This window comes from Falco cherrug, chromosome 5, assembly GCF_023634085.1.
Source record: "Falco cherrug isolate bFalChe1 chromosome 5, bFalChe1.pri, whole genome shotgun sequence".
Taxonomy (NCBI): Eukaryota; Metazoa; Chordata; class Aves; order Falconiformes; family Falconidae; genus Falco; species Falco cherrug.
The window spans coordinates 89,993,305-90,007,431 of record NC_073701.1 but is presented as its reverse complement, the minus strand read 5'-3'; the positions used below and the strand labels follow the sequence as shown (position 1 = coordinate 90,007,431).

Genomic DNA, 14,127 nt, shown 5'->3' with positions numbered 1-14,127 from the left:
CAGCAGCACATGCATTGCTAGAGAGATGAAGGTCATGCTGTTGAGTTTCAGGTCATCGACCTGGAGTCTAGCCTTTACAGAAAATAATTTGAAAAGCATATATCAACGGTATCAGACCCTGCAAAGGCTATGGCTATACTTGCAAAACATTGTTCATGACCTGAAGACTTCAGCCAACAAACTGTCTGTATGGATCTAATTGCAGGTCAAATTGATTAACAACAGTATGTGCTTGACTTTTACCATTAATCTAGTTTTATATTGTCTGTAACCAGAAGCTATGTCCCTTTATCAGAGGTTTTTACAGGCTATGTCTATACTGGTACATAAAACAGGCAGGGGCAGGTCTCTAGTCTTGAGGCCAGTTAGCACTGCATGGTGCGTGTCCAGCCAGAAAGAAAGTCCATCCTGCTCCCCTTCTCCCATAAAATGGGACTGCCATGCCCAGGCTGCCAGTGAAGAGAGGTCCCTTAGTACCCCTGAGGCTTTCTCAGGCAATGTTTGAGACAGCAAAGCCAAAATCAGCATTAGGAACTGCAGGAACAGCTTAACTGAATGGAGAGTTGCAGATCAGCATCTGGCCTGAGTCTTGACCTTGTTTAATTTGCTACTATAGACGTAACCATCTGTGGAGTTGTGCCTACTCTCTGTATTTTCTCCTCCCGGTATCCTGATAAGGTAAGGAAGGGCTATATTGATTTTCCATGCTTCCTTACCCTCACGGACAAAAGAGTGAGAGGTGATGTTGCTTGTCCATTTACATTTATGTAAAAATCTTGTAGAAAAACTGGAATGTCTGTGCCAGGCTTTTCATTACACAGGCCACTATTGTTTAAAAATGTGCACTGACAGTCAAAGCTGTGCTTTATGCAAGGATCTCTTTCGTCCATTCTGGGAATGGGTAGGGACTTCAAAGTATGTGCACTATAAAGTATTATTAATCACATTTATAATACCAAAAGAAACCTCAGAATACATGAGAAACAGACAATGAAATTTTAAACACTCTTCTCCCCTTAAAAATTTGATAAGATACAGGGTTATTTTTACCTCATGTTTGTTTGGAGTGGAAATTTTGTTTCTATTAGAGTGGCAGCTCCTCACCCCCAAAATGTTCCATAATTATCAGCAAAAAGTGCAGAATCAACAGAAAAAATCTGTTTCATGAATTGCTCATAAACATAAATCATTCAGACAATACAACTCTACTTCCTGCTTGGGCACTTATCCAGGCAGTGCTCCAGCTGAGATTTATTTTCTATTATTTAATTTTAATTGGATGTGCTGCTACAGATACTATGCACAAATACCAAGCACGGTAACTGACTTAATTACATATTTTTTTCCTGGGAAAGCGTGACTTTACATATACCCTTAATACAACCACAGTTCCTGTGTAATCTATCTCTCTTTCTCACTTTGGGTTTTGACAGATGGGCTCTGTCAGACTGAGCAGCCGTGATCCAAGGTGTTACCACCGTCAGCTCTCCTATGCCCTGTGCTGCTGGGAGCTGCTACCCTGGAGCAGGGTGACAGAAGCCACCATGAACCATCGGGTGGCTTTGCGGCTTGAAGAGCTGATGAGCTGAGAGTGCGATCTCTGCTGAGCGCTGGGTAGATTTGCCTGTGATGCCTCTGCTACAGGAACGCTGACTTTGGAGAGAAAAGGGGGGGTGGACAGATGGGATGATAATGCCCTCAGCCACACTTACTGGTCTGTCAGAGCCCCCGGCTTCTTCTAACAGCATCCCAGCACTGCCTCCACGCAAGTGAATTTTCTGTTTCAGTAATATCGGCACAAATTTCTCTGCGGCAATCTCCGAGACACTGCCCCGTTGTCTACCATGTGCACACCCAAATGTTCAAAAACCTGAGCCGGGCTCCCCCCGTCACACTATGTTAAAGCATTTAAAAATTGAATTCTACAGTTTTGCTTTCTGATATTCAAACTGTACAGCATAAAAGATACCAAGGTAAAATTTTTTGGTTGGTTGGTTGGTTGGTTGGTTGATTGGTTTTGTTATGATAAAGCTGAATTCCCAGGGACATAGTGAACCCCTTCTTCCGGGACTTCCCAGAGAGTTTGGGGTGGCCCATGGTGATGACAGCGCAGTGCGTATCCAAGCCGTGGTCCCAAATCAGTGCTGCTGCCAGACTCTGCTCCGGGACCTGCGTGGGGGACAAGGAGAGGGTTTACCCCCTTCCTGCTCCCTCACTAGAGAGAGCACCTGTGATTTCCCCCCGGAGCAAAAGTGGTGTCACTTCTTTCCTACTGAAAAGAGAGACCAAAGAAGAGCAGCATGGGGCTGTGGGAGCAGTATGTTGCTGCCAGGGAACCGTGTGCTCCCTGGGGTAGAGGGCATTAGTCATCCTGCTCCACGTTAGCTCTGTGTTACTCCTGTGGAAGCAGCGTGCTGGCCACTGTCACTGCAATGGATGGGCCTGCCTGGAAATTACGTTCTTTGGCACAGTCAGCATCCACTCTTCATATATCACACCCTATGTGATCTGCTGCTTCTTCAAAGGGCAGCTCAGGGTGTTGGTTTTGATCATTAAAGCCTCTCGCTGTCTCTGTGTGTTACACAGTTCAGCTGGGAACTGTTTTCAGCGAGTCTTCTGCTCTGGAGCTGACCCCAATCTCAGCCACTGGTAACGTCAGTAAAATGGAAGGTCTAGCCATAGTATCGTGATCAAGAAATGACGTTTTATAGACCACTTTGACAGATCACTATAGGTCAAGATGTGTAAGAATATTTTAATGTGGCAAATCATATTTTGTCCTCAGGATTCAGTTTTTTAACATACATTCTATTTACCTGTGTAATACATTCTATTACTTGTGCAATGTGTTAACAAACTAGCTGATATATTTATTTCATTCTATAGCGTGTTTCAAAGAGCTATTTATATACACTGACCATATATTTGGTTTCCTCAGTGATTTCCCCTGAGTTCATGAACTCTGGTTTATGTTCAAATTCTTCTCCCTGTTAGATCAAATTATTTATCTCCAGGGAAGATGAGTGGACTGAAGTGGCACAATAATATTTGTGATGAAAATCTGAAAAATTAATGCTTTTGTGGTTATTTATAAGGCAGATATTAAAGAACTGTGTGCTCATTACATTGTACTATGTAGGTTAAATAAAAACTATATAGGTTAAATAATGTTTGGCTTTTATCCATAGAGATGGAATGGAGCGTGTATTAATTCTAACACTTAAAATTACATATCAGGAAGATGGATGCAAGAAGACATTCTGAAAAAAACCCACAAAACCAAAAGTTTCATCCTAGGTTTTCCCTTCTTCATAAGGCTCTTCTGCCCCACAGCCTTGTGCCTTAGGACCACTTTACTATAGTATCTTGTGCTGAACTGAGTAGTGTTCACATGAGCAAACTTGAGAGTAGGTCCAGCCCCTTGGGGTTTCAGGGTCTGGTGTCAGGATGTTTGAGCAGAAAAACTGTCTGTTCTTACATATTTTATTCCTTTACATTCTCCATTCCTGTCCTGAAGAAGGATTTCTGAAAGTTTAGCAAATGTTGGGAATTTTCAGACTAAGAAATGTGGAAACAGGGGAACACAGTTTTACTTCCTTGAATCCCTTTAAACACCAAAATCTCTTCCTGCTTTTTAAGAGCAGGGAGAGAGCAGAAACTTAACTCACAGAGATGCAGGTTTATATGAGCTTGCTACCACCCGGAAGCATGTACAGCTGGGATCTGCATGACTTCCTTAAAGATGTTAGCGAATCCATGGTCCTAGTAATGTGAGATGCTCCTTGCTCTGCAGCCTGTTGGGAACCTTGTGGCGCTCAGGCTCCCTTTGAAATGTGATGGCTGAGAGTTCTGCATTTTCTATTTATCTGTAACTCTCTTGTCTTTTTTGTAAGTACTGGAGAACAAATCTGAGGTAAGATAAATTACAGATTTATCTTAGCTGTATGTGCTTCCTGGGTTGCAGTTCTTAGTTCATGGATGCCTTAAGGTTGCTGCTGTGATGGTGTTGGGATCTGTGATCAGGATTTTCCTCAGCTGTGCTAGATGCCGTCACACCTGCAGGGTCCATAATAGCTACAGAAATGAGTCTTGAGGAGGGACTTGCAGATTTGAAGCTAAAGCTGTGTTCCTTACTGAGCAATTAAGAAAGGGTGAAAGCCTCTGGAGGAAAAGTGGATGTGTCAGTAGCCCATGGCAGCAGCAGTGGGAGTGCAGGACATGGGTAAGGGGACCTGAGCTGAGGTTAGAAGCAGAAGATGCTCTTGTTGCTTTTCACACTTTTATCAACATGATGGTGTTCAGTTACCAAGAGTGTGACTGCCTAAGAAAGTTCAGTAAATGAAAGACCAAAGCAACATTTTCTGGTTTTCCACCTTCATTTTGTTGCTGTTGTCTGCATTCATTCTTTGGTTCCTCATACACTGAGTGACTGCAAAAAACTAAACAAACAAGCCCTAGCAAATCTAGTAATTTTGCTTGCTTGCTTACTGCTTAACCAGGTTAGAAAAAATGAAAGGCATACAACAGAGAAACATGACAGCTCAGGAGAGGAACAAAAGAAGTTTTCATGTAAAACAGCTTGCTTTTGGATTGACACAGGAATTGATTGTTTTAATGACTGGGAAAGTAAAGGATGGGTAAGGCAAACTATGTATTTTTTTTATACATACAATTTCTTAAACTCGTATCTTGCAGGAGAAGTGTTAGGATCTGAGTCTTCTGGAAAACTCAGGATGCACGGTGCAGTTCTTAATCTAAAATTTACAAAGCTGTATTGACTGTCTTGCTGTAGCACATCGTGACAACATAGTGGCAATCATTTTGGCAGCCACATAGCCCCTAGACTTTTCTAAAATGGTCTATGTGGTCAACAGTTTAATGTTCCCATAATATGCCATTATGCTGCTTGTTTCTGTGCTGACTTGCTAAGTAGGGCACAGCAACTTTTGTTGTGGCAGCTTTTGTGGCAAAGGCTGAGTGAAGTATGTCACACCATGCGAGTTAATTTGGTCTAACAGCAGTTTGTTCCCCAGACAAATAAGAAAAGGCACTGGTGTATATGAAAAAGTCCTGAGCTACGTTCCTTTAACGTTGTTATGTTATGACAGTGCAGTAGTGTTTTAAAATGGGGGGGGGGGGGCAGTGGGGAGGGGAGACAATAGGGCTGGGGGCAGAAATTAAAATTCATAAACCTAAGACTTGAATGGCAAAGCCGGCATGAGAATTATAGCTGTTGGCTATTGCACTCGCTTTAACAGTATTAAGGAAACTTGCAGGATACTAGCTGCTAGCAAACTGTTTAAAGGTATCTCAAGATGGATGGACATGGTAACTTTTGCCTTACCTGCTTCCAAATGTCCAGCAATATCTTTGTTCTCTGCTTTAAAGTTTCTTTGAATGGTTCACCATAATATTAAATAATTGTTGCCAAAGGGTAGTTAATGACCCAATATATAGCTATTGTAGCAAAATTATGTCCTTTAAGGAAGTAGTCTTTCAAAGAATAATTAACCAATTTTGATGGAGCTCTCGCTGGTGGGAGTGCAACTCCTTAGCATGATATTTATTTAAGTACCTTTTTGGAGCAATTTAAGTCAGACATTTGTTCTTCTTTAATGGACACTGGAAGTTCTCCACCACTGAACAAACAGATTTTCGCAGTTCTGGCTGCTTTATTCCTGAGCAGTGTTTCTCTTGAAAAGGTCTCCTACCAGCTGTGGACTTACAATTTATTATATGATGCTGAAGGTCTAATGCCTTGGTTAACAGGCTGTTAATTATGGTAATGGTGCTTAGGAAAAGATTATTATGAAATGTAGTTAATAGTCCTTCACAGTGCAAAAATGTTGTCTTAATATAGAGATATGAAGAAATCACCATGGTGTCTCTTAGTGCATGGGAAGATAAAGAGATGAAAAGGATATGCTGCTTGCTGTTGAAACCTTACAAAAAGACAGAACAAAATTTCAAGACACTTCATTTCATTGGAGACATGATACAGGCCTTGGTGCAGCCCATCCACCCTCTGGTACTGTTACGTTTCGCTCCTGTTGTCACTGACAGGCTTTCAGACCACAATGGCATCCACAGTGTAAAAACTGGTGATGTGTAGAAGTAATGAGAATGGAAATCCCTGAGGTAAAGCCATGTCATGTTATGTTCCACTACAAGGCATAACATAAGCAGATATTTCCATAATGAATAATGTGCTATTAAGGTAATGTATTTGTAAAACTTGCTTGAACAGAGCAAATTACAGAGGGATTAATAAGAGATATGGTATTATTTTGGAGGAGAAAATCTGTAGCTATTTTTGTTTATGGAGACCAAGGAACTGAGCTGGGCAAAGAAGTTTTCTCATTAACAGTAGAATTTTGTATTTTTTTTACCTTTCTTTTAATCTGGCACAGAACTTCCCATGGAAATAAAGGTAATGGGTACTAATGCACTGTAATTACATCTATAGTGGTAGTGCATAAAACAAGTTCATCAAAGGTGGCCAACATTGTTTTCTCTTCCGTTTAAGTTGTCCTTAAGGCTTCATTGGTCTCTAGCCCTCTTTCACACAAGAAATGACTAATAACTCTCCCTCTTGCCCCCAAGCCCATAACTTACATAGCTGAAGCAGAGAGGAAGACTAGAGTATGCAACTGAAGGTGGAAACACAGGAGTAAATATTAGGGAAAATTCTATTCTTTTTTGTATATCTAGACATTCGAGGAAAGTATGTTGTTAACACAGAGTTACATTGGTTTATCCAGACTAGAGTTGATCCTTTCTGCTAAAGGAGATCCTTTATTTTACAGTAGAGTTGTATATTACATAAAATTGTATCCTGCTCTTATTCCTGCACCTATACAAGTCCTTGTTCAATTTGCACTTTGGGTATTTGGCATATGGAGGCAATTTTTGAGCCACTTCAAAGCAGTGAAATACCCAGGTGAAGATGTCCATGAAAAAACAGAAGAGGGTTCCACAAGAAAAAAATGGTATGGTGTTCAGTGAAGGTTATATATGCAATGCACATACTTGTGTAGTGTTGTAAGCCAGAGAATTTTAATTCATATTTAATACTGTTTTGATTTATTCAAGCTTGACACTATATGCTCTCTGTTAATTAGTAAAATGTAGTGTTGTACAAAACACTTTAATAAGAATTTTCTTTAAACTAATAGTTTCAGGAGTTTCAAGAAGAAAGCGGCAGACTGGATTTCCTGTCTTGTTGCCCTGAGACCCTCCACCACACCTCCATACAGCAAACAACAAATCAGTACTGGTTAGGAGCCAGTGAGTTAATGGTTGTTACACTCAATATGTTGTAAACCATGGAATCACAGGCTGGATGAAGTCGGCCGGGACCTCTGGATATCGCCTAGTCCAAACCCTGTGCTAAAAGCAGGGTCAGGTACAGAGGGTTTCTCAGAGCCATGTCCAGATGTCTTTTGAATATCTCCAAATGAGGGCACTCCAAAACCTTTCTGGGGAACCTGTTCTGATGTTTGACCAATGTGACAATAAAAATCTCTTTTGTAAGTTTAAATGGAATTTTCTGTATTTCCATTTGGGCCATTTCCTCTGGTCCTGTCACTGGGCACCACTAAGAGCCTGGCTCTGTCTTTTTTATACCCTCCTGTCAGGCATTTATATAGATTGAAAAGGTCCTCCCAAGCCTTCTCTTCTCCAGGCGGAACAGTACCAGCTCTCAGCCTCATCTTGTACAAGAGATGGTCCAGTCCCTTAATCACCTTCATGTGCCTTTACTGAACGCACTCCGGTGCATCCATGTCTATCTTGTACTGGGGAGCCCAGTGCTGGCCACAATACCCAGGTGTGTCTCACCAGTGCTGAGCAGGGGGAAGGACCAGCTCCCTCCACTTGCTGGCAATGCTCTGTCTAATGCAGCCCAGGAGGCTGCTGGCCTGCTTCACCGCAAGGGCACATCGCTGGTCCATGTTCAACCTGATGTTCACAAGGACCCTCAGGTCCTTTTATGCAAAGCTGCTTTCCATCCCCTTAGCCCCATACTCATGCATGAGGTTATTCTTACACTTTGCAATAAAATAAATTTTAAAATAGAGCTAAAAGCAAACATTTCAGCCTTTCTCTTTGAAACAACATTTCTGCTTTTTTTTTTTTTTTTCCCTCCGTAATAGGGTCAGAAAAGTCGTTGAGTTTCAGCGATATGTTAAAGCACCACTGAGAAAGCCAAAACAGCATTATTTGCATATGCCATAAAGAAGCCTGGAATTAAAATATGTAGAAATAAACAATGAATGTGATAAACTGCTGAAGCTTCTAATGAGAAAAAGAGGCATTGATAATTGCAAACTATAGCCAGTTTTATTTGTACCTCTTATTTTTATGGGGGTTTTGTAGCTTTTTTTTTTTTTTTTTTTTTTTTTTTTTTTTGTAAAGCATTGTTCTAATAGCACAGCATGTTGTTCAGTTTTCTGTATCACACATTGTCTTTCAGGTACAGCCAAAGAAATGCAAAGGAATCAGCGATACATTCCTAGGGCTAGTTCTGGCCTATTTGGAAGCAGAGGTGAAGCTGCCCCAAGTCATTTTTTGAGGGCCAAAACTGCAGCTGAGAACGGTTGGAAATGCATTAACTGCAGCCATTATAATCGAGACTATGGACATAGAAGTGAGGGAGACATAATTTTCTTGTTTGGATTTGCCATTAACTTTGTTATGAGAGAACCTGGACAACTAAAGGCACTACAAGAGTGCACTAGACATTTCATATTTTGTTGACGCTGGCAAAAAACAAAAGGCTTTCTAGCATCTCAAGCAAGATAACATTGGTTATGAAAAGCAATCTGATGAGAATCAAGCATATCCCTACTCAAGCATTCCATTACAATGCAAAGACCCTAAGAGCTGAATTAATCTGTATATTCTGCCAAGAGATTACATGCCAGTGGGAACATCCAGAAGAAAATTGAAGTTATGGACGGGTACGCAGCAGTTGCACTGGTTGCTCACATTACAGGGAGATTTGGTCAGTGAAAATCTGCCATTTGAAGACCAAACTGTAAAACTTCAACTCAAAGTTATTTCAATTTTTCTATACAGATGTGAAAGCTGAAGGATTTGTAATAAAGGCAGAGCCAGTACCTGCCAAAGCAGGTGCACTTCTGGATACCTGGAACAATATGTTAAAGGGTGTAAATAAACAGAATAGTTATATTGAACAAAACCATCTTGGACCTAAGAAAACAAAAGGAAGCAAAAAGAAAAGTAACATGGGTAGAGGATGGCCCAGGGGCTCTTTTATTTGGTTGGGTTCTGCTCCTAAAAGATTTGATGGCAAGGAAAGGATCTACAGTCAGGATCTTTTTTTGTCCTGAGTGCCTAACTGTGCTCTGAAAATGTTTCCAGAGTGTAGACAATTTGTTTTCTAATGCCTTTTGTCTTTCTGCCTCAAAACCAGTAAGAGTATTTCCATTGTGGATTTTCAGAACTTGATGAGGTTTTAAGGATTCCTCCCGTGTGAGAGCATCATCTGAAGAAAGGGTTTATCAAGCTACAACAAAAGAGATTTTGTTTGCCAGATAAAAGAAAAAGCAATATTAGCCCCTTCAACAAAATACTTAAGTGTTTAATTTATATGCAACATATTTGATCTGAATCATAACAAAACAGAATAAACACTGTGGAGATTTCAAAGAAAATGATTGTATTATTACTTCACTCAAATACCAAAGGATGGTAATATGAAAATATTTATTTTCACATGTTGCAAATGTGACAACCTGATAATATTCTGGATGATTACAACTGACATTTTGTTTGGAAAATAATAAACAATATAGTCTCCTGGAGTAGTTCCATAAATGATTATTGGGAATGTGCCCTGAGATATTCATAGAGAGTAGCCCTCAGAGTGGGGCCAGGGCTCCTCCATGGCTAGTGTCACTAGCTGACAAATACTCCCTATTTCCCACCTAACAAGTAAGAATGTAAGCCTGAGAAGTTAGAAAAGAAATTTCAGAAAAGACATAATGATTATTAAAAAAGTTGAGAATTACTGTGCTTGAAGGAAAACATGGAAAGCCACATGAGCCATTTTATGTCTCAATAAAGCTGACGCAGTATGTTAGACAGAACTCACAGAAACATTAAACACTTCAGGATTCCCTGGGATAAGAGCTATACTGCATATCTCATCAGTTAAATATTTATTTCTCAGCACAAGTAAGGACAATACTTTTACGTGCAAAAGTGATGAAGCTGTAAATACAGACAAATGGTGGTAAAATCCCTGTAGGACGGTAAAGCTGAGAGTACAGCACTGTTTCACAAGAAATCTTGGAAGTCTTGAATGCCTCATGGCTTGAGTAATGAGGGGAAGTTAATATAGATCATTTTTAACATACTGAACAGTGCTTTTCATGTTTCCAAATGTGGATGGATGAATGTCTACACAGAGCAACTGTAATAGATTGCACAAATCTCAGGGCTGTGAGCTGATTGTTTGTAGCTGAGGACAAAGCTATGAGTAATTAACCCACCGTGTAGCATTCCTAAAGTTCAGAATGGCTTGCTCTTCTGGGAGTTAAGGATATAACAGTCTTTATTCCCAAGGCTTTTGTGGAAATGAGTTGAGTAATTTTTGAGTCACATAATACTTTTACATCTAAATAAATAAACACAGATTTATTTATAAATATTGTCTTTGTAAATAGTCTCACTTATGGCCAAAACCTAATATTTAAAATCACCTGTGTATGTTTGTGAAGTTGCAGTTTGATATTTAATAGTCGAAAATATAATTTGCAATACAGCAATAATAATCGCTTAGACTGTCTATAAAAAGATTTGTTGGAAGTACAGTACTACATGGGCAATTCCTGTGCTGTTATGTGCTTTTTCTGTATTACTGAAGAGAAACTATGGGATGTATAAAAAGAAAACTCAGCCGATGCCAGAGAAATTTCCCGTATCACATTACCATGTTATGCGCCTAACCATTTGGCCACTTAGAGTAAACGGTAACTCCTTTGCTAGAGGACCATATGGGTTAGATGGCTAATCTTTTGTCCTTTATATGAAACTCCTGTTTCGAAACACACCGTATTTTTTCCTCCATGAATGTTCTCTGGTACTAAAAGATGGCAAGGTCCATTTGTGTGTATGGTTTATGGTCTAGCAATAGTTCTACATAGGAAGAAAGATAAAGTGCCTGCCGGACACACTGAACATAGCTCAGAGCAGAGCCCCAAAGGCATGTGGCCAGCAAGACTGCTGGGCAGTGCAGTGTCATACTGAGCCTCACACCTGTCGCTTGGAGAAACATGCCTATGGAGAAAGTTGAAAACTTGCATATGGAGAAGAGCATGCCCTTTACCAGCAGCCAAAAGAATCTCAAACATCTGTTCCTCACACCTGCTACAGGTCACAAGGCTGCAAAGAGGATGTGTTGGCCCAAGAAGGTGATCAGGACAAGAAGCAATGGGCACACACTGAAACACAGGAAACACATTTTTACTGCAAGTGTGATGGAGCACTGGCACAGGTTGCCCAAGGAGGTTGTGGAGTCGCCATCCCTGGAGATATTAAAGTCATCTGGACTTGGCCCTGGGCAACCTGCTCTAGATGTCCCTGCCTGACCAGGGGTTGGACCAGATGAGGTTCCTTCTAACCTCAACCATTCAACGACTCTGTGACTCCATGAAGATATCCGAAAAGTCATGTATGTTGATGAATGAGGTTTTTTGTCTTGATATACACATCATTCTGCTCTCAGTACAAGGAGAAATATTACAGTCAAATGCTGTGATGTGACCAGAATTGCTTGGCAATGCATATTTCTGTTCTAATCCAAGGCCAAACAATGGCCTTAAGGACATCATATTTGTAAGAAAATCTTAATCTTTCTCATCAGTTCATACCCTTATAAATGTCAGGTTTTCTTAGCTTCTGAGGCAGAGGAACAGATCTTTTCACTGAACTGTTTTACTGGTTATTATTCCTATATTTTGTTTTAGGCAAACTTGACAGTATTTCAAAAAGCATAGGTCAGACATGCAATATGTTGAATTCACTGTATAGGTGGTGCAACTTTTTTCAGCGTAGGGGTACTAACTACAGGAAAGCAAAAAGCAGAAAGTCAGTTGTTTGTTGCTGAGTATTTAGCCTTCTGAACATATTAATTGCACTGATAGATTTGGGTGGACTTACTAATTACATGGTCCAGATTTCCATTTCTCTCCTGAGTGGGTGCCAAATGTGTGTACCTGTAAGTAACTAATTTGTACAGACAACTGTGATTACTTATCTGAAAGAGAGACTGCAGAAATAGCGATCAGTTACATAAGCCACTGAACTGTCTGAACATGTCTTTTCCTACCTTTTATTTCCAATCACAAATATGTAAATACTTGTCTAAAAATCTGGGCTTCATTGTAAAATTAAACTGTATAGAAAAAGGTGGAGGAGGAAAGACAAAAAGAATTGAAACGAGTCCAGATAGATTTGCATAATATCAGAATGTCACTACATTTTAATATCTGTTACAACATTTCTGATACTTAATAAAATCAGGTTAGTGCCAGAATCTAGTAAAGGTCAACATAGTGCATTTTCATTTTATAGCTACAACATTTTCACATTTATTAAGATTATTTTAAACTGAATGAATTGAATGAATGAATGACATACTGTAGAGGTAAATATCAAGGAAGAAGAATTATTATTTAAGTTAAAGGATGGTATTGGCACAGAATCAAATGATTATAAATTGGCCATGAATAAATTTAAAGGGGAAATTGGAAAAATGCCCTCATTCATCCAAGAAGTATGTTTCTGGAACTGTCTGACAGAGGGGAACGGGACTGAGTAATTTAAACTGTTAAAAATAATGGGATGTGCTTGGGAAAGGGATCACGTAATTAAGCAGGAGATGATTGAATGGAATGAGATTTGTCACAGAATCCTGGGAAGCCATTTTGTCCCAGGGCACAAGTTTGCAGTGACAGTTTTCAGATATGTGGTGGGTCTGTATTCCTACAAAGGTCCCCCAGAAACGCTATTGCCAGAAAACTGTACAATTTTATTCACGTTGCTGAGTTTCTGTTCAACACTGGTTAGAAATCAGCTATGAGTTTCCTATCTTGATCTGTAATTTGGCTTCTAGGGTCTGCATTTATTGTCCTCTGAAGCCTTGGAGGTGAGCAAGTAGACACAGATGAGGTGAAATTGTACCTTTAATGGCATTACATCCTCAGATGTCTGGTTGATGTGCCCTGTTCACACATTCAATGTAAAACTAGTTGCAAGGTATGAGCTAGGAAGAAATTCTTTCCTGAATTTAAATTAGCAGCAATGTTGCAGTGTATGTGACTCTCTTAGGACTCTCTATGGGTTTTATTTAGGAACTGAAGTGTAGGGACCTTTGGTATTAACAAGATTCTTCCTGCTTTTACCCAGGGCATGGTTCAGGCTTGGCTTTCTGATAGGGTGTTGGGAAGATTTTTTTTATCTGTTAGTGCATGGTACAAATGTTTTCACACCCCTTTCAAACCAGGCAGCTGTTGCATGGGTGCCTGAAATTTGAGAAACTGTGCTCTATGAGTTGGCCAATTTCTCTCATTCTTTGTTCTTAAATAAGGTAATCATCTTGCCAATTTTAAATAAATGTTTAAAATCTATTTTTAAGAGCATAAAAATTACTATTAAGAGTGGAAAAAAACCATGTCATATGCAGTCCTTAATTTTTTTAATTCTGTAACCATTTTCTTACGGACTTTCTGCTTCATGGTCACCTTCATCTTTCTTCATATTGGTACTCCCCACCTCACTATAGGATTATATAGGTGAGGGATGACACATGAAATGAGAACTTTGTCTTTGATTCTGAGGCACCAGGGGAGAAAAGAGAATATAACGTAGTCAGTATTTCTCAATGGTAAGCCTTTGCTCCTAAGAAGCCTTGAACAAGGAACACATGGAGGCCAGTTTAATCATGAAGTCTATTGACAAAGCTGAAAAGAGAAAATTGCATAGTACTTGTCAATGACACCTGCCTTTAGTAGTGCTTTGAGCTTCAAATCCAAAAAACAAACAAAAGAACCTTCTGCATAAAATAAGATCTCACAGCTGGACTACAGAGCTAGGTTTCTT

General features: G+C 39.8%; 1 protein-coding gene across 5 annotated transcripts in view; it reads left to right on the top strand.

Annotated features, from left to right (window-relative positions):
* LOC129736265 (uncharacterized) overlaps positions 1–13,655 on the top strand; it is a 38,143-nt gene extending 24,488 nt beyond the window's left edge. The window contains exons 3-4 of one of the 5 annotated variants that reach the window (XR_008732609.1): positions 7,176–7,287; positions 8,474–13,655. Coding sequence is in view for 3 of the 5 variants with exons in the window: in XM_055712674.1 (XP_055568649.1) it covers positions 8,474–8,757 (284 nt within the window). In the remaining 2 variants the exon portion in view is untranslated. Of the gene's footprint in view, positions 1–1,433; positions 1,550–7,175 lie in introns of those variants that run through there. The other 4 variants (XR_008732608.1, XM_055712674.1, XM_055712675.1 and 1 more) reach the window with 4 other exon arrangements.
* The last annotated feature ends 472 nt before the right edge of the window (positions 13,656–14,127 follow it).